The sequence below is a fragment of the Mastigoproctus giganteus genome, chromosome 2 (assembly GCF_048544385.1).
Source record: "Mastigoproctus giganteus isolate SK-2022 chromosome 2, ASM4854438v1, whole genome shotgun sequence".
NCBI lineage: Eukaryota > Metazoa > Arthropoda > Arachnida > Uropygi > Thelyphonidae > Mastigoproctus > Mastigoproctus giganteus.
In genome coordinates, this window is record NC_143576.1 from 126669764 (window position 1) to 126695677 (window position 25914).

The 25914-nt window shown below is 37.7% G+C and overlaps 1 protein-coding gene across 1 annotated transcript in view; it reads left to right on the plus strand.

Moving 5' to 3' along the window:
* Positions 1–25914, plus strand: part of roq (RING finger and CCCH-type zinc finger domain-containing protein roquin) — a 711471-nt gene that overhangs the window by 179997 nt on the left and 505560 nt on the right. The window contains exon 7 of the mRNA XM_090390025.1: positions 12008–12140. Within this exon, the coding sequence (XP_090246151.1) occupies positions 12008–12140 (133 nt within the window). The remainder of the gene's footprint in view (positions 1–12007; positions 12141–25914) is intronic.

Sequence of the window (25914 nt, forward strand, 5' to 3'; positions counted from 1 at the left end):
GTGGCACTGCTCCTGCCTCCCCGTGGTGGGGCCGGAAACCTGAAAGGAAAAATAATCCTTTCAGGGCTAAAAGGAGCAACAATGGACTTGACAAACCAGACTTCTCCTGGAATTATGGATCAAACTGATCATAATCGGCAGCAAGATGATCCTATTCCATCTACTGCCAAAAGACAAAAGAAAGATGTGACCCAAGCCATCTCGCCACTCTTTCTAATTGTTCAGACCAACCAGTTAGTACACTTTCTCCCTTTGTTATACAAAGGTGTTTAGAACATATAGCTGGTTCGCCGCAAATGGTTCGCCGCTTGAAATCAGACGACCTTCTGATAGAAACGACAAATCATCGACATTCTGAGCTTCTTCTTGAAACCAAAACTTTTGGAGGGATTCCCATAAAAGTCACTCCATATGCCACTTTAAATTCATCTAAAGGGGTTATCGTGGAATGGGACCTCCACCTTCTTCAGACCAGCTCTGAAGAAGAAATCGTACAAGAGCTACAAAACCAGAATGTCATACATGCCAAAAGAATCCTTATTAAAAAGGATGGAAACCTCATTCCAACTCGCACCATCATACTTACTTTCAGTACTCCAACTCTACCATCATCAGTCAAAGCCGGGTATCTGAATTGCCAGGTAAAGCCATACATCCCCAATCCAATAAGATGCTTCAAGTGTCAAAAATATGGCCATTCCCAAACAGTATGCAGAGGACAAGCTATTTGTTGCGCTTGTGGCTCAAAAGAACATACCTGTAAAGAATGCAATACACAGTCTCCTCGCTGCCCAAACTGCAAAGGAGACCACCCTGCCTATTCCAGAGACTGTAATATATGGAAAAGAGAAAAGCAAGTTCAGAAATATAAAACTGAACATAAGATAACATATCAAGAAGCCAAAAAGCAGATACCACTATTTCTAGCAGTGAGATCATATGCAGCAGCAGCAACAGCAGCAAAACAATGGTAATTGCAATACAGACTGACATCACAGTCCCGCCTAACATCTCAATAGCAGATTGGGCACGTAATCTTCTTTTACAAACAAAACAAAAAGTTGACCAGGCAATTAATACACCCATTGTAATTTCACCAGATGCTGAAGATCCAACACCAACAAGCAGTACAAATTCCACCAAACCTGTTGAAAAAACACAAAAAAATACTGACACTATGGAAATTGATGAAAAGGAGAAAGAAGATGAACCAGTTCTGGAACTTTACGCAAATGATGACATGGACAGTGGTGGCTGACCAAGCTTCCCCAGAAAAGAAAAAATCAAAACAGATCGATTAAAACAAGCAGCTCATCATAAGTCATCTGAATCAAGTACTAAACCTAAATAATGCGTACACTTCTACAATGGAATTGTCGTGGCATTCGAAGTAATCTAAGCGATATCAAAGATCTAATTTCCGTATATGCTCCTGCAAGTGTCTGTTTGCAAGAAACAAACCTAACTCCTCACATAAGTATTTCAATAAAGAACTACAATCTATATAGGCAAGATCGAAAAACCAATACAGGTCATGGAGGAGTCGCCATTCTTGTTGACTGTAATGTTCCATCCAAGCATATTCAGCTACAAACACCCCTTGAAGCAGTCGCGGTACGCATCGTGACTGGAATTACCTTGACTATGATTTCTCTCTACCTTCCACCTAATCATGCGTATATATACACTGCAAGAATTTGAAGATTTAATTGAACAATTACCATCTCCTTTTTGTTTGATGGGGGACCTTAACGGGCATCATATCATCTGGGGATCACTTCATACAGACAAAAGAGGACAGATGATTGAAAAACTTATAAATAATAAGAACCTAACACTCTTAAACACAGGTACTCACATCCATGTCCACTTACCAACAGGGACTACCTCTGCAATTGATCTCACCATCTGTTCCCCAGCTCTATTTCCTCTCCTTGACTGGTCTGTTTCCGATGATCCCTATAGCAGTGATCATTACCCAGTTGTTTGTCACCTACTAGCAAATGATGTACAGCAACCTATAAGAGGTATAAAATGGAAATTTTGCAAAGCAAACTGGGAAAAATACCAATATGCTGCTTCTTTAGATGAGAAAATCATAAGACATACTTGTCTTATGACTTTCATAAGACAATGTTTTATGAAAATAATGTCTTATAAATCATAAGACATTATTGATATCAATAATGCTGTTACTCATCTCTCAAATCAAATAATTTCTGCAGCAAACATTGCAATACCAAAGACAGCAAACCAGTCTCATAAACATTACAAGCAGTGGTGGAATGAAGAATGCTTGGAAGCAAAGAAAGAAAAAAATAAGGCTTGGAATCAATTCAGAAAGTATCCCACCACCACTAATCTCATTAAATATAAGAAAGCTAGAGCAAAAGCATGCTATATAAGCCGGAAATCTCAGAAAGAATCCTGGATATCTTTTGCAAGCAAAATTAATAGAAATACGGACAGCAGAATAATATGGAATATTGACAAATTTCAGGCAAATATACAACCGTCCCTAAACCGATCATAAGCTGGAAAGGTCATGACATAACTGAACCAGAAAAAATTGCAAATCTACTAGAAGAAACATTTGAGGAATTGTCAGCAACAACGTCATACAGACCAATCTTTCAAACATATAAAGCTCAAATCGAAAAATACAAAATTAATTTCCATGCAGCTCATGAGATTTCATACAATCAGTCCTTCACTATAAATGAATTGCATAAAGCCCTAGCCAAATCTAAAGAAAGTGCAGCAGGTCCGGATGGAATCCACTATCAAATGATTAAACACCTCCCTAAAAATTCTCTATGCATGCTGTTACTGCTATATAATAGGATATACTTTGAGGATACATATCCAGACTCTTGGCGACATTCGTTTGTACTGGCCTTTCCAAAACCTGTGAAGGACCATTCAAATCCATATAATTATCGTTCCATCGCGCTCACTAGCTGTCTAGGTAAAATTTTAGAAAAAATGGTGAATGATCGGTTAACATGGTTTCTTGACTTCCATAACCTCCTTAGTCCTAGTCAATATGGTTTTCGGAAAAATAGATCAACAATAGACATAATGACAAAAGCTGAATCAAATATTCACAATGCCTTTCTCCGAAACGAACACCTTGTAATGATATGCTTTGATATTGAAAAGGCATTCGATACTACGTGGAGATATGGTATCCTTCATGAATTGCATAAATTAGGTCTTCGAGGCCACCTACCGAAGTTCCTTCAGAATTTCATGACTAAAAGAACTTTTCAAGTCCACTACCATCATATTCTGTCTCTAATATACAATCAAGAACAGGGGATCCCCCAAGGCTCAGTCCTCAGTGCAACCCTTTTCGCTATCAAAATAAACCCTGTAACAGAAGTTATTCCAGCAACAGTTGAAACCTACCTATATGCCGACGACCTCACAATATCTTGTCACTCACAGAATATGCAGACAATCGAGAGACAGCTCCAATGTGCTATTAACAAAATAGAGTCCTGGTCCATCTATAATGGATACCGAATCTCAGTACAAAAGACTGTGGCAATACACTTCTGCAGAAAACGAAAGATGCCTCCTGATCCAGAACTAAGGATAAGCAATCAACAAATTCCACTCAAACAGAGTATCCGGCTACTAGGACTAATCATGGATCAAAAATTAAATTTCCTAGAACACATAAATTATCTACGTACAATGTGCTTAAAGAAATTAAACATTCTACGAGCTGTATCAGCCATGACATGGGGAGCTGATCGTTATTCACTTTTGCATGTTTATCGTGCAATGAAAAGATCTAAATTAGATTATGGTTCTCCCATTTACTCCTCAGCTAGGAAAAGTGTGTTAAAGTGGTTAGATCCAATTCATCAAAATGCATTACGTGTTGTTTCAGGAGCCTTCCGTACCTCACCTGTGTATAGTCTATGCACAGAGATCCATGAACTCCCACTCAGTCTTCGTAGACAAGTTCTTCTTATGAACTATGCTGCGAAAGTTCAAAGCCTTCCTGGACATCCAACATGGCAATATCTGTTTAAACCGAAATGGGAAAATTTATATACAAACAAACCTAATATATTCAAACCTGCAAGCATCCGACTAAAAGAAATACTCTCACAATTGAACTTAAGTATGGATAAAATCTACCAAGATATCCCCACAGCCCTTCCACCGTGGAAAATCAGTTCAGTTGACTGTGACATGGTCCTCATAAAATGGAAACAGAGCAATATCCCAAGTCAACATATAAAACAGCTTCATTCCTCTTATGTAACGCAATTCTCTGACTATTCTCATCTGTATACTGATGGATCCAAGACGGCCACACACGTTGGTGCTGCTGCTGTTGTATTGCCAAACAACATAATCTCACAGTCTCTTCCAGTAGAGGTTTGGTTTGGATTTTATTGGCGCATTAGCAACTAAGGCTATAATGCGCTCTTCCAATAGAGTGCAGTATGTTTAGTGCTGAATTGTTTGCAATAAGTCTCTTCCTAGATCACATTGCCAAAACTTCCCTCGTAAAAAGTATCATTTTCACAGACTCATTAAGTGCAATATATGCTTTACAGACAGAAGATCATCCATCTCATCCGTATGTAAGAAAAATTCTTTCCTCGTTATCACACCTTAGGAAAAACAAACAAAGAGTCAGATTCACTTGGATTCCTGGATATTCTGGAATACTCGGCAATGAACGTGCGGATGATGCTGCAAAACATCCGTCTAACAAAAATTCTCACTTGCATAAAATACCGCTCGACGGCTTTAAAAACATCAATCAAAAAGCCTCTGAAAATATATGGACGCAGACCTGGAAATCTCAAACAAACAATAAATTATACCAAATCAAACAACAGCAGAAATCCTGGAAATCAAGTTTTCCGTCAAACAGACATGAAGAGGTTATCCTCGCCCGGCTTCGCATCGGACACACACATTTAACACACTCTTACCTCCTAATGAAAGACGATTCTCCACAATGCCCTCAGTGTCTGACCACATTAACAGTGAAGCACATCATCATAGAATGTCCACGATACCAAATTGCCCACCAATCGGCTTTCAAATCGCATTCAAATGAGCCATTAAGCCTTGCACTCATTATGGGAGAAAAATCAAACGTCAGTGAACTCCTTTCATACCTCAGCTTAATAAACTTACCTAATCATATCTAATATGTTAAATCAGTAACAATATAACAGGAAATAACAAAACTTCAACAGGCGCAATATAGCCGAAGTTGCTCTTGTGCCATTAAACCCCAAACAACAACAACAACAACAACAACAAGGAATCCCATGCAATCCAATACGAGTAGCACTGTGTTGTTTTCAATAGCCGTGGCAGCGTCATGGGTGTAATTCAACAAGTCATCTCAGTTGTTAACTTGTGGCATAAAGCTGGAAGTCAAAAATTTGAATAACATACAACTAGTACCAAACAAGAATTCCTTTTATTTCACCACTTTTCCCCAATTTGGGGAAAGAGGTGAAATAAAAAATTTTTGGGCCACACAAAACATACTGCTTTGTTATTCAGCTGATTTTAAGTGGGTGAAGTTGATTCGAGACCAAAACATGCTGATATCAGGGCCATTAATAAAAGAAAAGGCTATGTCGTATTCATCTTTTCTGCAGCATAAAACATTCCAAGCCAGTTCTGGTTGGCTGGAAAAATTTAAAAAGCGCCGTGGCTTTCTCGAAAAAGTTATTTCTGGTGAAAGTGGAATTGTAATCGAAGTAGACTGTACCAGTTGGAAAGAAACAGTTTTAAAAAAAATTATGGAGGACTACAAGCCCAAAGATATATTCAACATTGATGAAACAGGTTTATTTTTTAAATGTTTGCTGAGCAATACACTGACTTTTAAAGGTGGTAAAAATGGTAAGGAGAGAATTACAGTCTTGGTTGGTGCAAATATGGCTAGTAATAAAAAACTGAAGCTTTTGGTAATAGGCAAAAGTAAACAACCCCAAGTTTCAAAGGAGTAAAATCGCTAGGGTTGGACTACAACAAAAAATCTTGGATGACTAGTGAAATTTTTGAACAGTGAATGTTAAGTTTCGATAAAAAGATGACAGCAGAAAACAGAAAAATTATGTTGATTGTCGACAACTGCCCCACCAACTTTCACTCGGTAATTTTGAAACTTTCAAGTGTGAAGCTTGTTTTTTTTTCCATCTGAATACCTCATCTAAACTGCAGCCAATAGACCATTATCAAGAATTTGAAAATATACTACCAAAGGTGCATTCTGAAAATTGTACTGAGAATAGAAACCAACCAACCTATAGATTCTGTTATAGGATGTGCTTATCAGAGTTGGCGAAAGTGTGGAGTCAAGATGCGATGGAAACAACATTTATGAATTGTTTCGCACAAGCAGGATTTGCTAAAATGGCAATTAACACCAATGAGAGGAAGGAACTACTACAAGACATTGAGCAATCTTGGGAAGAAATCTAAGCGAGAGGTTTGATCAGTGGATAAATTGTGAAATTGTGACTAGTGAAAGTATGCCAGAAAACATAATTGAGTGTTTAAACAAATGCAAACATTTTTGTGAACAATGTACAGTAAAATCCAGTGTATAACAAAAAATAACCAAATATTTTACAAAATAATTCTTAAAAGTGTACTAATATATTGTGCGCATCATGTAAGTATTTATTTCTTAACATGTATGTGCAGCCACTCCCCGACTTACATAAGGGTTGCGTTCTGCGGAGCTCTACGTGTCGAATTTCCCTAAATGCTTATGCAGTACTTGCAACTGTGCATGCTGAATTTGATTGAAGCAAAAAAGAAATGTTTGACGAACATGTAAATAGAATTATTTATTCAATTTTTTTTATCTCATGTGCAGGAAAAATTACAACAGTGTACAAAATTACTGAAATTTCAAAATTATAAAATTACAAAAAGAGAGAGGGGACAGGTATAACATCAGCAAGTTTTACCTTTTGAGTATCGTTGCCAGAATTAACTCTCCAACTGATAAGCATGCTACTGTGGAAGTTGAGGGCTGTGGAAATTTAAAAGGGGGTTTTTCCAACACATCACAAAATTTCTCTGCAGCTGCAGAATCGGCACTGGCGACTTCAGTGCTGATTCTGAGCGCAATGCTTGGACCTATTAAACCACCCATTGCTTGCCATGAATTTGGCTTGGGATTCGCCATACTTATCCTTAATATCTTCATAAATACTTCTTGCTTTTGCTTGAATGACCTCGAATTTGACTCGAGGCACTTGCTTCTGAATCTGATTTTCCATCCATATTATTAATAGCTTTTCCATCTTCGATATAGCACCTGAACGCTGTTTTGTGATCACTGTTGATCTTAAACATGTTGATCTTTTTACATGTTCTTTTATACGTGCATTGTCCCTTAAAATAGTATTCACTGTTGAAGCAGCAAGACCTAATTCTGTGCAATAGATGACAAACTTTGTTCTGCTTCGTACTTCTTAATTAATCATTTTCATTTTTAAATCAATTTTGTTTCATTTCCTAGCATTGCCAGCACTTGCACTTTCCATTGGTCCCTTTCCCTTCACCATTGTAATAAGTAAATGGGAACGGGTGCCTCCGTAGCCAGGTGGGCAGGAGCAGCAGTGTGTAGCACACCCTTCTTGATTAGACCGGAGTTCAAGCTCGTGACCACCAAATATGGGGGATGCGGAAAGGTCAGGGAATGACCACCGCATATCCCCGGAGCAATATGGCCTTAGTTGCTAATGCTCCTAAAAACCAAATAACAACAACAAGTAAATGGGAATGAAGAGAAGATTCTGAGAATTTAATACGCAAATGCAATAAGATCGAGTTTACTGCTCATTTATAATAGATTGCGCTGACAGAAAAGCCCAATAAACTGCAAAGTGCAAATTGTTTTTATTGTTTTATGGTAGTGATCTCCAGAAATGTGTTTTAGAAAAATATCACAAAGGCATTCAAAATTGATTCTTATAACTGAACATATGATAACAAAGGAAGTATAGTGCAATTATAAAAATGACCGTTTAGAGAGATAAATAGCTTAGTTATATACTGAAAATTTCAACTTTTAAGGTATTGGAACAAATTACCAAAAAAAAAAAAAAAAAAAGAATATGTTATTGGGTTCACATTATGTTATTTTCACGATACTTCCATTTATTCCTACGGGATGCAAAATATGTTTCCACGATTTTTGCACCAGCTGGCAAAAACTTATGCAAGGTCCAATTTCCGTAAGTCAAGTATTATGTAAGCCGGGGAGTGCTTGTATTAATAAATTAATTGTTTTAAAATGCTAGAAATTTTATTCATTCCCACTTATTTCTGATTTATTTGCCATCTTTTATTATTTTTCTGAATGTTGAATTACAGTATTTTTCATTGTTAAAAAGGTCATATTTCTGTACGGCAGGCCCTCGTTATAGCTATAATTCGCTATAACACTGTTCTTATATTATAACCCATATCTGACTATAACGCTCTTTTACAGATTGCATTTTTGGCATATTTAATGAAATCGTTTCATTTGATGGAGTCGATAGCTTCAAAATGAATAGCAAAACAGCATTAAAACATTTCCCCCGCACGGTGAAATTTTCTCGCACGCTAATTTAATGGCAGTACAGTGACTTGTTACATAGTTCAGAGATCAACATTTTAAAAAATGATCCCGCATAGGCTTCTGTGGCCATAATTCACCTCCCAAGGTTTTTGCAGTACTTTGATCCAAGCCCAAGGCGGGAATCGAACCCGCGACCTTTGTGTTGCCAGGCAAGCACTTTACCCACCTGGCTAGCCCAGTCGGCTTATATGCATTTATCCGAAGTCTAGTCATCACTCAGTACAGTATTAGACATTGTGCATAACGGACAGTTTACTCAAACATTGTATCATAATTAATACAACCAACGCAGTTACATTTTCGAAGAGTTAATAATGAAAAAGTGACAATGTCTGGACCCAGTACGAAGACTATAAATCTAAGAAAATGACTGAATTTGAAAATTAAATTAGACGTTTTGAAGCGAATCGATTCCAGTCAACGACAAGTGGATGTGTGCCGTAATTTAGGACTGGCAAGTTTAACTGTAATACCAATTATAAAAAATAAAGAATTAATTTTAACAGCAGGAAAGACAGCTGTTCCACTGCAAGCAATTAGGGCTAGGCCGGCTATTAGGATTGAAATGGAGAGAGAGAGACTTTAACTATTTTTATTGAAGATAATAATATCCAATGCAGAATTCAGTCATTAAATATTATTAAAAAAAAAAAAAAAAGAGAGAGAGAGAGAGAGAGAGAGAGATAGACAGATTAGCCTGTATAATGATCTGAAGAAAACTCACCTAAAAAAATATATATATATACGGAACCATTTAAAGCTAGGAAGGGTTGGTTGAATAGATTTAAAATCCAGGGAGAAGCCCCAAGTGCAGATCAAGGAGCCGAAACTTTCAAAAAAGAAATTGTTAAAGTTATTGAAGAGTGGATATTATGTGTTATACTTCTCAACAAGTTTTTAACATAGATGAAGCAGAACTTTTTTGGAAACAAATCCCTAAAAGAAGTTTCATATTGAAAGAAGAAAAAAAAACATGCCAGGTTTCAAAGTGGCAAAGGATCGGTTGACTTTATTGTTTAAAATTAAAATCCCTTTTAGTTTACTGGGAAGAGGGCCAAAGTACAACCCAAAATTGACTCATTTTTCATGATTAACTTCATCAATTAAATTCATGATTTTAATTGGAATTTTAAGTTTAATTTTGGTAGTAATTAAACATAATTATATACATATGTAATACAGAAAATTTATATGTACAAATATTTGAATATTAAATATTTTGACCGACATCTGTGCATCTTTTCACTACCATTTATTATTGATTAGGAAATGTCCTATGGCACTGACCGCAACTCACAAATACATATGTTACCTTATGGGAATGCCGTGCTCGCTTAGTGCAGATTCACTTATTGCTCTGTTTTTCTGGAATGAATTATCAGCGTTAATTCGGTCACCTATATAATGAAATTTCTGTTTAATGAATTTTTTCAAGTGAACGATTGATTTCGTTAAGTAGTGATCTGAGTGTATAGAGATATGGTGGGGCATGGGAATGCCCCACTCTTTCAACAGGGGTCGTCTTCCCTATAGGCCCCTTACTTCCAATTTCCAACCACCTAGTCTTCCACCTCCCCTCCCATCTCTTTCCCATTACACAGCGCCTGCCCCACATATACAATTTTAAAACACCAAAATTCATGCCCGACCTATTAGAAAATCTTATCACCTCCAGCACTTACCCCTTATAGCCCCTCTAAGCAGTGTATAATATACCATCTGTGCCCAAAAGAAAAAAATAATTTTTATTTATTTTATTTTTTATTTATTTATTTATTTTTTTTTTTTTTTTAGGTCCTAGCCACTGAAATCTCAGGAAAATAGGTGGTAGACCTGCCAGAGCAAACTTTAAGGGAACACCTGGCTGGCCTCCACGTGGCGGAGTACGTAAACGACAGCTTCCATCTGGGGCCTGGTGGCTAACAAGCCAGAGGAACAAGGGGCACAACATATTACACAACACATGACCCACACACTTTTAAACCTCTGGCCTTGACAGCATATTGTCCTCAATAAAAAGAACATACGCGGAGATGGGGTAAATCCCTGATGCCGTTAGACCCAAAAATACTCTATACTCTGTACTCTGTATATAGATAATACACATGTAGCTACACTAATGAAAAGCCAGTTTAAATTCAATTATCAAATGTTTTATATTTATGCAGTCCTCGTTGGCCATTTGTCGAAAAGGCTCTTGAATTTCTGAGAATTCTCTAAAAGCAGCCTGGTGTACAATCTGCTATACGAGTAATGTTAATGTGATGTAATCCAAATAATTTCAAAATAAAATTGAAATTATTTAGGGAAATAAGAGGTTCAGAATAAATTTGAATTTTGTAGTTATTAAAAGTAAAAAAGCAAGCTGATACTTAATAAATTTGATGTGTTTTAAAGAAAAGGTTGAAATCTTTTTAGTTAATCCTATATAATGAGGGTTTAGTGTCAGACAGTATTAACAAAAAAATCATTTTGTAGTAAACGTTTTTGTAATTAACCAAGAAAAAGTCTGATATTTTCTTGGTTTACTGGAAATGCGCTTATAGCCCAAGCTAACTTTTAAACTACTAGAGAAATACTTTTCTATGACATGATATGCATTGCTATTTGTATAAAGTTAAACTAAAGTTGTCTCAAAACAAAAATGCAATTTTGTAGGTAGTGTTGTCTGACACTAAGTCCTCGATAATGAATATGCCTCAAAAATCTTACATTACAGTAACACACAATTAAAAATCAAATGAACACAATTAAAATCAATCTAACACAATTAAAAATTAAATAAATTAATTAAAAGAAATTTAACAAAAAAATTGCAAAACGATTTTTCTTCATGAAGCTGACAACGCTTTTCGACCATATGTCTTGATCCCAGGAATGAAAATTACTGAATAGGGGTGAGCATGTAACTTAAATAGGAATTATTTGTCTTCACACATGTGCATAAAAGCCCACGAATTGGAGATTAGAAATGGCTGGCGAACATTTGTGTTCAATTGATTTTTAATTATTTTTTGCTGTAATGTAAGAGTTTCGATTTTTTCATTTTATTTGCTGGAGAGTATCATACGGAAGTGTTCTACGTATTATATTGAGGTAAACTTCTTATTATTTTACAAATTTAAAGTTAAAAAACACAAATGAGGCACACTTGCTCTTTTTACCTTTTAACACAACTTATAAGATAACCCACATACTAGTAATTTCATTGATGAATTAACCTTGTAATTGCAGATAATTTGCCACTGAAAATGCACGAAGACTAGTTTAAAACCCACTCTGTATTAATTTTTTTTTATAAATAAAATCTTATCATTATTACAGGATGTATAATATATATATATATATATGATTTTTTCTTCCTTCCAAAAGCTGCAGACTCCCCAGTCCTTCTCTCAGAGTGTTCAAGAGCTGGTGATTGCACTACAGCGTACAGGTGATCCTGGAAATTTGTCTGTTTTGAGGTCTCATTTGGAATTGTTAGCTGGAATAGATCCAAGCCCAGGTAGTATCCCATTAAAATGAAACTTTCCTTTTTATATATTAGTATAAATGCCAGAGAGGCTGTATGTACTAGATGTTTTTCAATAGTTGTAAAGTGGAATTTAATTGATTTAAAAATTGTTTTTTATAATTTTTGATTGAATAGTAGTGTAGTAATTACTTGTAATTCTCTCATTTATTAGTTCTCTACTTGGCTCTTGATTGCTTAAAAAATTACAGTCGACATTTGCTGCCATTATGTTGTATTGATAGGAAAGTTTGAATTTTTCCACCATTGTTTTAGTATTGATTTGGACAATGCTTGGAGGTTTCAGTGCAGTTTTGTAGCAGTGTAATCAGTATTCAAAGAGGCTTATAAACTATAATTTATGAAAATACATACATGTTTTAATAACTTAATTTTATCATGTAGTATATATAATGTACAAGATTAGTATTTATAGAGCTTTGTATTCGTGATTTGGCACTAATATAGTAGCTTGTAACTAGTAGTGCAGTATGTAGTAGTGGAATAGTCGGTTTTTAATTGTGGTAAACAAGAAGAAGAAGAAAAGTAGTTCAGGGCTCCTCCATAGCCAGGTGGGAAGGAGCAGCAGTGCGTAGCACATACTTCTTGATTAGACTGTGGTTCGAGTCCGTCACTACCAAATACAGAGGATGCGGAAAGGTCAGGGAATGACCACCGCATATCCCGGAGCAATATGGCCTTAGTTGCTAATGCTCCTAAAATCCAATAACAAAGAAACAAACAAGTAGTTCATAGGTTCTAATCATGTAGGTTGACATATATTTTTTTGTTTTAACTAATAAACTTTATTCTAGTAAGGCTATAACTAATTTCAATCTCTGTAAACCTAACAGTATAGCGCAATACATATATTGTAAACTTTATAGCACAATGCATATGATGTAACTTGATAGTGAAATAATTATTATTTCATTTAGGTATCTATCAGTTTAGTGTATTATTCTTGGGTTAAACTGAATTTAACTGGAAGTCATAACCCAGACTAATAAACTGCCTGAATATTTGCTGATGCTATCGAGGCAGTGTTAGGTGGGTCGGAAAACTGCTAGCTTGGTGGGGGGATACAAGGACTAATAGATTAACAGTAGCCACTGGCGAAAGTGAGTCTTGCACTGCTTCTATTGGAACGAGCAGCAGCCTGGAAAACAAGATGCAGGATATTTCAGAGACTGCTGGGAGTCATTGCGGTACAAGTAAACACATGGGTTGTGTTAGGGTACCTAAAAATAGGAACAGGTGCATGTATACTTGCGTATACAGCAATGCTAGGAGTTTGGTAAATAAATTTGATGAATTTGAGGTATTCCTCAAAACATCAAATGCAGATATTGTTGGAATCTCAGAGACTTGGTGTCACACAGATATAAGGAATGCAGAACTGGAATTTGGGGAGTACAATGTGTACAGAAAGGATAGGAAGGGAGGAGGGTTTATGCTATTAGTTAAGAAACACATAAAATCCAAGGAACTGAAGCCAGTTGACATCGCTGGACAGTGCAGTGTCGAGTCAGTTTCGTGTGACATAAGCATTGGGAGATCAAAATTGAGAGTAGGAGTGTGCTACAGGCCTAATGACTCTGATGATTATAATAAGAAACTGTACAGGGAAATAGAGTGGGCCATTAAATCAGAGAATCTTATAATGGGGGATTTTAATTTCCAGATATTGACTGGAATTTGAGGGTTGGTCACTCATACACTAGCAATGTTTTGTGGATTTATTGGATGATTGTTTTCTACATCAGCATGTTCGGGAGGCAACTAGAGGGAGTAATGCTCTTGATCTGATTATCAGTAGTGATTCTTCATGCATTAAGAATCTGCATATAAAGGAACCACTAGGTGGCAGTGATCACAGTGTGCTGAAGTGGGACTTACTCAAAGAGGTAACTACCATCAGGGGTAAAGGGAAGGGGTTTTGCTTTCGCTGTTGTTGTTGTTATTTGGTTTTTAGGAGCATTAGCAACTAAGGCCATATTGCTCCGAGAATATATGAGTTGGTCATTCTCTGACATTTTTGCATCCTCCGTATTTGGTGGTGAAGGCTCGAACCCCAGTCTAATCAAGAAACGTGTGTTACATACTGCTTCTCCTTCCCACCTGGCTACGGAGGCGCCTTTTGCTTTTGTGAAGACAACTAAGATGGTCTTAGACAGTATTTAAATTCGATACAGTGGGACCAACTGATGATGTTACCAACAGCAAATTCAAAATGGGAAGCATGCAAAGAACTTACCTTGGAAGCTACTAGGCTTTAAATACCAACTAAGAAATATTGTTCAAGGTTTAGGCCTAAATGGATGTCAGATGAACTTATGAAACATATGGCAGAGAAGAAAAATGCATGGGATACATATAAATTAACGGGTGACATGGAGGCCTATGATAGATATAAGATGGTCTGTAACCAAGTCACAAAGGAGATTAGGAAAGCAAAGGCAGATTAGGGAAAATCCTTGGCAAAGGATGCAAAGAAAAACAGAAAAGACATCTTTACCTATGTACTCTAGAAGGAAAGGGATGAATCAGATTGGTCCACTGGATATTGATGGTTCAACAGTTGAGGATCCTGCTCAGGTGCCTAACAAACTAAAAGAGTATTTTGCATCTACATTCACACATGAGGAGTTATTCAGGAAGGGGAATGCCAGAGGCTAAGTAAACTCTGGCAGTGATTTAGATAATTTTGTAATAACTGAGAGGAAAGTGGAGGAGATATTGTTGAGGATAAACATAAAAAAGGCACCCGGGGTGGATGGGATCTATCCAGTTATAATAAAGGAGGCAGCAAAGGAAGTAAGTAAGCAAACCCTTAGCCATAATTAGGAGAGCTTCTTTGGACTCAGGGGAGGTACCCATAGACTGGAGATGTGCAAATGTGACCCCAATTCATAAAGGAGGATCAAAGGCTGACACAAGTAATTATAGACCTGTGAGTTTAACTTCTGTTCCAAGAAAATTAATGGAGGCACTGCTTGAAGAAGCACTACAGGATCATCTATAGAAGACTTCAGTTATAGCTCGGACATAGCATGGTTTTGTTAAGAGAAAGTCTTGCCTGACCAATTTAATTGGATACTATGATGCAGTCACAAAAGAACTGGATGCAGAGAATAACTTTGATGTTATACTTGGATCTTAGAAAGGCTTTTGATACTGTTGCACATGGAAGACTGCTGCACAAATTGGAGCAGTGTGGCATTGGAGGCAAATTGCTGCTAAGGATAAAGGGATGGTTAAGGGGGAGAAGACAGAGAGTGGTAATCAATGGACACTGCTCATCGTGGACTAATGTTATTAGTGGAGTCCCTCAGGGTTCAGTTTTGGGTCCATTGTTGTTTTCTGTATTTATAAATGATATTGATGATGGTATATCAAGCTTAATGTCCAAGTTTGCAGGAACAGTTTGCATCTGGAAAGATCCTGTTGCAGCAGCAGCAACAGGTGTGCAGATGGGCTGAGAGGTGGCAAATGAAGTTTAACATTGACAAATGTAAACTACTGCATATGGGAAACAGTAACCCCAGAGCAATGTATCAACTCTGTGGAACTACACTGACAGTGGTAGAGAATGAAAAGGACTTGGGGGTAATTGTGCAGGCAGATATGAAGTTCTCTGAGCAGTGTAGATGGGCTGCAAGAGTAGCTCTTGGTGTCTTGTCATTGATATACAGGAATTTTTCTAGAGGGATAAGGAGGTAATTATTCCCTTGTATAAGGCAATGGTCAGGCCACACCTTGAGTACTGTATACAGGTCTGGAAGCCTCATTTCAAGAATGATGTAGAGCTGCTGGAACGAGTACAGAGAAGGGCAACAAGATTAGTGAATGGAACAAAGGGTTGCTCTTACAAAGAAAGGCTTAAGTTTTGCAAATTACAGTGTCTGGCGACTAGGCACCGGCGAGGTGATCTGATAGAAGTGTATAAACCCTCGAATGGTTTGAGCATGCTCAATGCCGATGGGACTCTTCCGCTTGCTCAGAATAATCACCTGAGAGGGCATAAATTCAAATTGAGGAAAGACAGATGTAGGCCACACCTTGAGTACTGTATACAGGTCTGGAAGCCTCATTTCAAGAATGATGTAGAGCTGCTGGAACAAGTACAGAGAAGGGCAACAAGATTAGTGAATGGAACAAAGGGTTGCTCTTACAAAAAAAGGCTTAAGTTTTGCAAATTACAGTGTCTGGCGACTAGGCACCGGCGAGGTGATCTGATAGAAGTGTATAAACCCTTGAATGGTTTGAGCGTGCTCAATGCCGATGGGATTCTTCCGCTTGCTCAGAATAATCACCTGAGAGGGCATAAATTCAAATTGAGGAAAGACAGATGTAGGATTAATGTGCGGAAATTTGCCTTTAGCCAGCGGGTAGTTGGTTGATGGAACAGACTTCCATCCCTTGTTGTGGAAGTTGATAGCCTAATTAAATTTAAGGCGAGCTGGACAGGTATTTCGAATGAACGGAGGGGTGAAATGATAGTGGGTTTTTTTTTTTTTGGCTGATGCTGCGTAAGCTTGCTTTCTTGCATCATATGCTTCTACTAATGCTAATTCTTCACCTAGCCATATATATATATTAGGCGCCTCCGTAGCCAGGTGGGAAGGAGCAGCAGTGCATAGCACATGCTTCTTGATTAGTCCGGGGTTCGAGCCCGTCACCACCAAATATGGAGGATGCGGAAAGGTCAGGGAATGACCACCGCATATCCCGGAGCAATATGGCCTTAGTTGCTAATGCTCCTAAAACCAAACAAACAAACAACCTAGCCATAACACTGCACCCGCTTTGGGCAGTTGCTTGTTTATTAGGCTGAACCGTTTATCTGTCATTACTATGGCCATAGCCATAGTAATGAATGTTTTGCCCTTCCTTGACAAACACCTTTTTCAATTAATTGAACAAATAATATTATTTTAAAAAGTATACATTTTCAATTTCTCTTTGAATTTTTAATTTTCATTTAATTATAACATGCTTTTTAATAGGTGTGTATTTATGTCAATATGCATACAGTGCAGTCGTGATTTATGTGGTCTTATTTTGCACAATTTTGAAATAATGCACCCTTATAATAATGATAATATATAAATATTATTATAGTAATAATAATAAATAAATCTAATTATACATATAAAAATTAAAATAATGCATATATGAAGGGGTATCAAAAGGTTCGTATCCTTACCTAGAAATAATAGCCCTAGAAAGGTGAAACTTCACAGGAACTTTCATCCTTTTCTGTGTACTCTCTATGTATAGTAACACATTTCTCCCATATATGGATCAGTTGTTTAATGCCTTGATCATAGAATTCCGCACTTTTTTGCCTGAAACCACGATTTCACTTCATTGATGACTTCCTGAGACGAATCAAAGTGGTGTCCATGCAGTGGTTTCTTCTTTTCTCAAAACAAGAATAGGCCTGACGGTACTAGGTCAGGAGAATAGGGCGGGTGCTGCAGTAGTTCGAAGCCACACTGGGAAATTTGTTGATAGCAACAGCTGAGTCGGTGCATTGTCTGACAGAAGACGGAAACGTTTGGTTAACATTCCACACATTTTCACCTTTAAAGCATCGTGTAACTTTTTCAAACAATATCTGTAGCATTCTCCGGTAAGTGTGGAACCACAAGGTAGGTACTCTGTCAGGATAACCCCTTTTTTTTTTTTTTGTCCTAAAATTTATCAATAGCAATATTAATACAGTAAACCCCTGCTATTCGCGGAGGTTTCGTTCCTGAGAAATGCCACGAATACCAAAAACGCGAATACTGAGTTATGGCTCCCATAGTAATAAAGGGGTTCCGTTCCAAAGTAGGAAATATATAAGAAAAACTAGTTTAAAGTTTTATCTATGTATGTATTATATGTACCTTCATAATATGACTATGTACATAGACAGTACATAATGAAATGCAAGCATATGATCGAAATGAAAATAAGAAACAATTTAATATGAAATGTAATATTTATTAGAAATTTCAAACAAATCTTTCAAACCAGAGCCTTTGCTAGCTAAAAAACTTATCCCGCCAGTTCTATCACCTGTTTCACTAAAGTGTTGATAAAGGAATTTTGCCTTTTCATGAATTTTCAAAATGCCTTTTCAAAATAAAATTCCGTAAAATGAACTTTACGGAATTTTATTTTGAGTTCGGTCTTCTATCCACAGATTTAAAGCCTTTTCTAATTTTTCTAATTTAACATCACGAGTTACAGAGCAAAATTTTGAAGCAATTAGCGCCTTTTCACGGACACTACGGCGGATTTTTTCTTCCGATTTCTTGTTTGATCGTACCGTTGACTCATTGATTTTATAATGTTTTGCCACTGAGGAGACACTTTCACCATTAGAAATTTTATCAAATAACTCAATTTTATTCGCTAATGTCATCATCTTCTTTGATCTTTTCACATTTCCCTTGTTATTCGTAACCATATTTTTGTACGGGTTAGAAACAACTTGTCCACAATAAAGTCACTTTCTTCCGTTAACTCGAAAAAGTCTGTTTTACGCCGCAAAACGGTAGATTTATCACTTTTGTAAGCATATCAATTTATAAATTGATATGCTTACAAAATCAATTTATCAATTTATAAATTGACAAATTTATTCAATTTATAAGCATATAAATTAAAAGCAAACGGCGACACCTTCTATGACAAGCGCATAACACATACTGAACCAAGATTAGCGAGAAACATCCACGCTCGCCATTTTGTCACCCCTCTCCCCCCCCACCCACTGAGCGCTGTTTTGACCGGGAAAGATAATTTTAGCCACGCCCATGTTTTTTATAGCGGGAAAATGTTCACGTCGTTTTAAAATTCACATTTTTAAGGTTTCATTTTATATTAAATCAGGGACAGCGAAACCGCGAATACAGGTACCGCGAATAGCGGGGGTTTACTGTATTATTAATATTATTTTTCAGTGATATTGATGAAAGTATATCAGGCTTAATGTTTAAGTTTGCCGTGATACAAAGGTTAGCAGAGTTGTTAATAACAGTAATGGCAGTGTGCTACTGCAACAGGATCTAGAAAAGTTGGGCAGATGGGCTGAGAAGTGGCAACTGAAATTTAACATTGACAAATTCAAAGTACTGCATATGGGTAGAAGTAATCCCAGAGAAACTTGCCAACTGTGTGGCACTACATGTTTTGTTTAGTGAAATGGGTAGTGGTATTGGTACCATTCTAATTGTATCTCATATTGTGAGTACTTTCCCAACAAGTTTCCATGGTATTGCACTACCTCGAATAAGTGACACTTCACCAATGGAGAAGAATAATGTTACTTATTCTCAGCAGGTTCCTACCTGTCCACCGAGAAGAGGCCAACAAGACTTGAATCGGTGCCATTTGGGTAGTGGTATCCAGCGAGAATAAGTAACATTAGTCTTCTCCATTGCCGACCGGGCTAGCCGAGTGGGTAAAGTACCTGCCCGGCAACCCAAAGGTCGCGGGTTCGATTCCCGCCTCGGGCTTGGATCAAAGTACTGCAAAAACCTTGGGAGGTGCAATATGGCCACAGAAGCCGATGCGCCAACAATTACCAAATCAAAAAAAAAAAAAAAAAATCTTCTCCATTGGTGAAGAATTACTTATTCTAGGTAGTGCAATACCATGGAAACTCATTGTGAAGGTATTCACAATATGAGATACAATTAAAATGATGCCAATTATCTACTTTGGCAGTTCACAATGAACAAAACCTGGTGCAGTGGCACTAACCAGTTCACTGCATTAATAAAACAATGAATCATTTTGTAATGAAAATGCAAAACTTCACTGCACAGACATTCTCACAGACTTGAGAACTGTGGATAATTATTTTGTGGCCAATTCTGTATGGATTTTTTTTTTTTTTTGTGGCCCTGCATGAACATACAAGGGGATATGAAAATGTCTGTATCCTGACCTAGATAAAACATCAGTAGGAAGATCCCGTTTTTACTATAAGTTGTCTACATATTCAATAACTAATATGTGAAATTTTATTTCCATAGGTGATCATACACCAGAGGTGGAGCCCGGAATCTGAGGAACGATGCAACGGTTGACAAAGTGGAGTATCGAGCAGTGATCAAAGTCCTGCATTTGCAGGGCAAAAAAGCTCAGGAAATTGAACGAAATTGAAGAAGAAATGAAAGCTGTGCATGGGCAGAATTGTCCATCCGATGACACTGTAAAAAAGTGAAAAAGGGAGTTCCAGTGCAGTTGTACAAGTGTCTTTGATGAGCTAAGAGAAGGAAGGCCATCAACATCCACAGACAGTGAGATAGTTGCAAAGGTTGAGCAGCTGATGCTGAGTGACAGATATGTGACAATTCATTTCATCACAAATGCAGTGGGAATTAGTTATGGGTCTGCACACAGTATTTTACATAACCATCTGCACATGTCTAAAGTCTCTTTATGATGGGTTCCACAATTGCTGATGCCTTTGCAGAAACAATGCCGAATGCAGTGTTCTCACCAACTGTTGGATTTGTGTAATGCAGATGTTCAGAACTTTTCTGATCGGTTGGTCACAAATGATGAATGCTGGGTGTACAAGTATGATCCGGAGACTAAAGAATGTCATAGCAGTAGACGCACACGTCCCGAAAAGGCAAAGACATTCCGTATGTGAAAAAGATGATTTTAGTAGTAGTAATAGTAATGGAGGCATGTGATGCAAGAAAGCAAATGTAGGAGCATAAGTAGCATCAGCCAAAAAAAAAAAAAAAAAAATCACACATACATTTCCTCTAAAAGCTTGTCCAGTTCCTCATTGAATTTATTTAAGCTATCAACTTCCACAACGGCAGATGGAAGTTTCTTCCAACAGTCAACTACCTGCTGGCTAAAGGCAAATTTCTGCACATCTATTCTACAACTGTCTTTCCTAAATTTGAATTTATGCCCCCTCAGGCTCATAATCTGAGCCAGCAGCAGAACCCCTTCAGAACTGAGTGTGCTTGACCCATTCAAGGCGTTATACACCTCAATCAGATCACCTCACAGCAGGTTCCTTTTCTCCAGCTGCTGCAATTTGCAGAACTTCAGCCTTTCTTGGCAAGAGGATGCCTTCGTTCCCCTCACCAATCTTGTTGCCCTTCTCTGTATTTGCTCAAGGAACTCTACATCCTTCCTAAAATGATGCCTCCAGACCTGTACACAGTACTTAAGTATTTGGAAAATTAAATGCACTAGGCATAATCCTTAATGGGTTTTGATAATTAACTATATAATATCGGTGTAAATACACCATAGTTAACCCATATATTTGAGCTACGATTGTAGCGTAGAAGGCATCGTTTTAATTGTATCTCATAATGTGGTTGCCTTCACAACAAGATAGCTACTATTGAATTACTTCAAATAAATAACGCTTCTCTAGTAGAGAAGGCTACTGTTATTTATTTTCAGCGGTACCACCACCCAGACGATCGTTTCGAAGCTGTTTGGCTTCGTCATCAGTGGGTGGGCAGGTACCCAGGTAATACAACAAGCCATCTCAGTTGCGAAGTTATATCCACATTATGAGAGATGCCAAAAGGGTGTGGTGGTAATGTATTTGGAAAATTAAATGCACTATGCCTAGTGGCATCTCTCATAATGTGGATATAACTTCGCAACTGAGATGGCTTGTTGTATTACCTGGGTACCTGCCCGCCCACTGATGACGAAGCCAAACAGCTTCGAAACGATCGTCTGGGTGGTGGTACCGCTGAAAATAAATAACAGTAGCCTTCTCTACTAGAGAAGCGTTATTTATTTGAAGTAATTCAATAGTAGCTATCTTGTTGTGATGGCAACCACATTATGAGATACAATTAAAACGATGCCTTCTACGCTACAATCGTAGCTCAAATATATGGGTTAACTATGGTGTATTTACACCGATATTATGCAGTACTTAAGGCGTGGCCTGACCATTGCCTTATACAACGGGATAATCACCTTCTTTTTCTTTCTAGCAAAATACCTGTATATCATTGACAATATCCCATGACCTGCTGTGTGCATTGCCCAGAAAACTTCAAATCTGACTGCATAATTACTCCCAGGTCTTTTTCATTTTCTACCACCCTAAGTGTACCACAAGTTGGTACATTTCTCTGGGATTACTTCTACCCATATGCAGTACTTTGCATTTGTCAATGTTAAACTGCAGTTTCCACTTCTCAGCCCATCTGCCTAACATTTCTAGATTTCATAACATTTCTTGAGCTTCATAAAAGTCAGGAGTAGAGAAGGATGTGGTATTGTGTATCCGTAGACCCTGCCTTTTAGTTGATCAATGTGCATTTTTTCTTGCAAACATTAGGAAAATGGACCCAAATTTTGGGAGAGAAACTTTCCTTTGAAGAGTTGCTTCCTGTTTTTTTTTTAAGAAAATTGTATATGTACACTGGTGTTCAAAGAAAGTGCATCACCTAGGAATTTCACATTTCTAACCCTTTTTCGCAATGGTATGTTACATTAATGACACAAATAGAAATATAAAGAAAAAATATTTATTAATAGTTAAGGCAAAGCTAAGTAATATTTGACAGGTGCCCTCAAAATATTCCAAAATGAGCATTTGCAACCTTTATAGAACAGTTTTGATAAACACAACAATTATGTCTGAAATGTCAGAAGCCCTCAGTTTGCTTCAGTTTATTTTTATATATTTAAATGAAAAACAAAATGAAACGTTCACCAGGTGCAAACTAATATTTAGTTGAACCTCCTCTAGTCCTGATGACAGCAGCACACCATCAAGGCATTGACAAGATCAATTTCTGAAGATAATCAACTGATAATTCGTGGTTCCAAACATGAATTATGGCTTCATGAAGGGTCTTTGGTTTCTTTCTGGCAACTGCAGATTCCACACAATTCCAACAGTTCTCTATAGGATTCAGGTCTGGGCTGTTTCCTAGCCAACTGAGTTGTAATGGACCCTTCTTCCAACCATTTTTTTTTACCTGTAACAAATGTAAACACATTACTGTTGAACCTCTAATGCAGAAATGAAACTAAAGTAACTACAGAAGTGCCGTGCCTACTTACACTTTTCGCCCGATGGCAAGGAGCAGAGTCATCCTGAAATATGCTGTTATTTGGCAGGTTGAAATGGTCTCTAATGGTTGGCAGCAGTTTGCCTTCCAATACAGCCAGGTATCCATTGGCATTTACGGAACCTTTTATAAACTGCAGGTGACCTCCTCCTCGCGAATACGAAATGCACTCCCATATCATTTGGCTGGTAGGGAATTTCGCTGTAGACACCATACAGTCTGGATGGTATTCTTCACCACGTCTACGGCGAATTGTTTGTCTCCCATCAGATCCATGCAGATTGAATTTCTTCTCATCCGAAAAAATAACTGACTTCCACTGCTTGGCGGTCCACATTTTACTTGCTGCTTACATCAAATTAATCGGACCTTTTTAATTTTTTGTGCGAGGAGGGGCTTCTTCTTAGGATGATGGGCTACAAGTCCATTTTTTAAGAGGTGTCTTCTGACTGTTACTGCACTTGCTACCACTCCTGTATGTTCTTCCCATTCTCTTTTCATCTCAGACAAAGAAGCTTTACGGTTTTTAAGGCATAAGTTCTTCAAAATGTGGTCCTGTTTTGGCGTAGAGACTCGTTTGTGTCCGGTTCCTTTTTTCCTATCAGCACAACCAGTATTCTTGAGTTTGGAAAGAAATCTACTCACTGTCGACTGATTATAAGACACTCTATAAGCAGTATGACGGGGAAGAACATCCTTCCTCACGTAAAGCGACAATAGCACTTTCTTCTTGGCATAAACTGCACGCAGCTCACCATCCTGACACATGCAAGGAATGACTTCAACTCTTTCAGAGCATGCTTATATAGCTGAAAGTAAGAGCTGATGCAATATTACATTATGACCTATGCGTGTTAACCTTATCTGATGCAATCTCTAAGAAATATTGCCATATTCTTACGTTATTCGGACAACAATCACTGTTTTAAGGGGTGATGCACTTTCTTTGAACACCAGTGTATATAAATGAAGTTTCTAATGATGTATTGAAAAAAAAAAAAAAAAAAAAAAGAAAAGAAAAAAAAAAGCAGTATTCATATATATAACTAAAAACAGTATATTTTGGATAGTTGTGAATTCCACCAGTGATAGCCATTAAAGATCATATGGACCGTTAATTCCCAGTTTGCCATTCCTCGTTCACTGGCTATGTGGACTCCATTGGTTATCTGCAGATGTTTAGATTTATTAATCAGTGAATACTAATATGTGTTATTTCAAACGACTTACTTACCTAATCAGGAAAGATTTGGTGACTGTTCTTAATATTATAGAGTTCAAGATTATTGGAAATTGGAGAGAAAGCATATATAGGATGATTAACTACTGCGACAAACTTGAAGAAGGTGTAGGGGGCACAAAGACGAATCAGAATCACATAGCATTGCAGGGTCCGAAATGCCTTCATCATGCGGTAGAGGACGTTGAACGGGAGGTCGTGTGAACAGCAATCCCACTGGAAGTCAGCATTTGCGAACCGTTTCTGTTGAAGAAACCAAGTAGCAAAAGTCCTCTGGAGTGGATAATCTGCAGGCTCCAATGATTGGACTCGTTGCAGATGTTATGAACTCCTTTGGTTTGTTGACAGTATCCATCATATAGTGGATTGGGAAATACCCAATCGTTGGCCTATCGCTCGAGTACTCATACTCGGATTGCCTTCTGCAAGATGTAGGACATTCTCCTCATTCTCTGGCGTCCTCGTCGTTCGCTCTCGATTCATGGTACCTCTCGTGAAACAACCAGTCTCACGTAACCTTCTGTGCACACTTGCGAAAATCATATGATGTGGAGCATGCCTGTGCGGGTAACACTCCTGGTACAAGCACAGAGCTGTGCGCCCTTTACAGTCCGCAGCTCCATACGTGAGGTGCATGTCGGCCAGTTCAACGTTTGAATACTCGTCCATCCTACTGCCTTGGGAACCGGTTCGCAAATGCTGACTTCCAGCGGGATCGCTGTTCACGCGACCTCTCATTCAACGTCCTCTACCGCATGACAAAGGCATTTCGGACCCTGCAATGCTATGTGATTCCGATTCGTCTTTGTGCCCCCTACCAGTGCAACAAACTCCTGCAAGTTTGTTGCACTGGTAGCGAATCACCCTGTATATACTGCTCTCCCATTAATATCTGTACAGTCCTTTGTTGATAATCGGTCATATCCTACCCCAGCACCATATGTCAAGCACAACTATAAATATATTTATAGGCCTTCAAGGAGACAGTAGTACAATAGTGAATGCAAGATGCTGCAGTTGATAGAGTTAAGACTTCCCACACAGAATAATCATAGGGTGCCACATAAGCAATTGCTCTGTATATGACAATTCACTGGCACTGAAGACCTTTAGGTCAATGACTGGTGATGTGAATTGCAAATGGATGCAGACTGGTGCTAAACTTTCACGAAATTACCCGGAAAATCACCAAAACTGACAGAATGTGACAGGAGAGTCTTACAAAGAATTATCTGTTCAGAATGTGGGTCTATATTGTCACAGAAGCCCTCAGTGAATCGATTGGGATATGTCAATACCAAATATATAGGTGTACATTGATAAGTGAAAAATTCCCTTCGTGGCAGAAAATGCCAGGGGATTACCATAAAATGAAAAATAAAAGAATTGCTAAATAATACAAGAAATGCTATAGTATAAAATGAAAAAGAGTCCTGTCAGTTGTAGT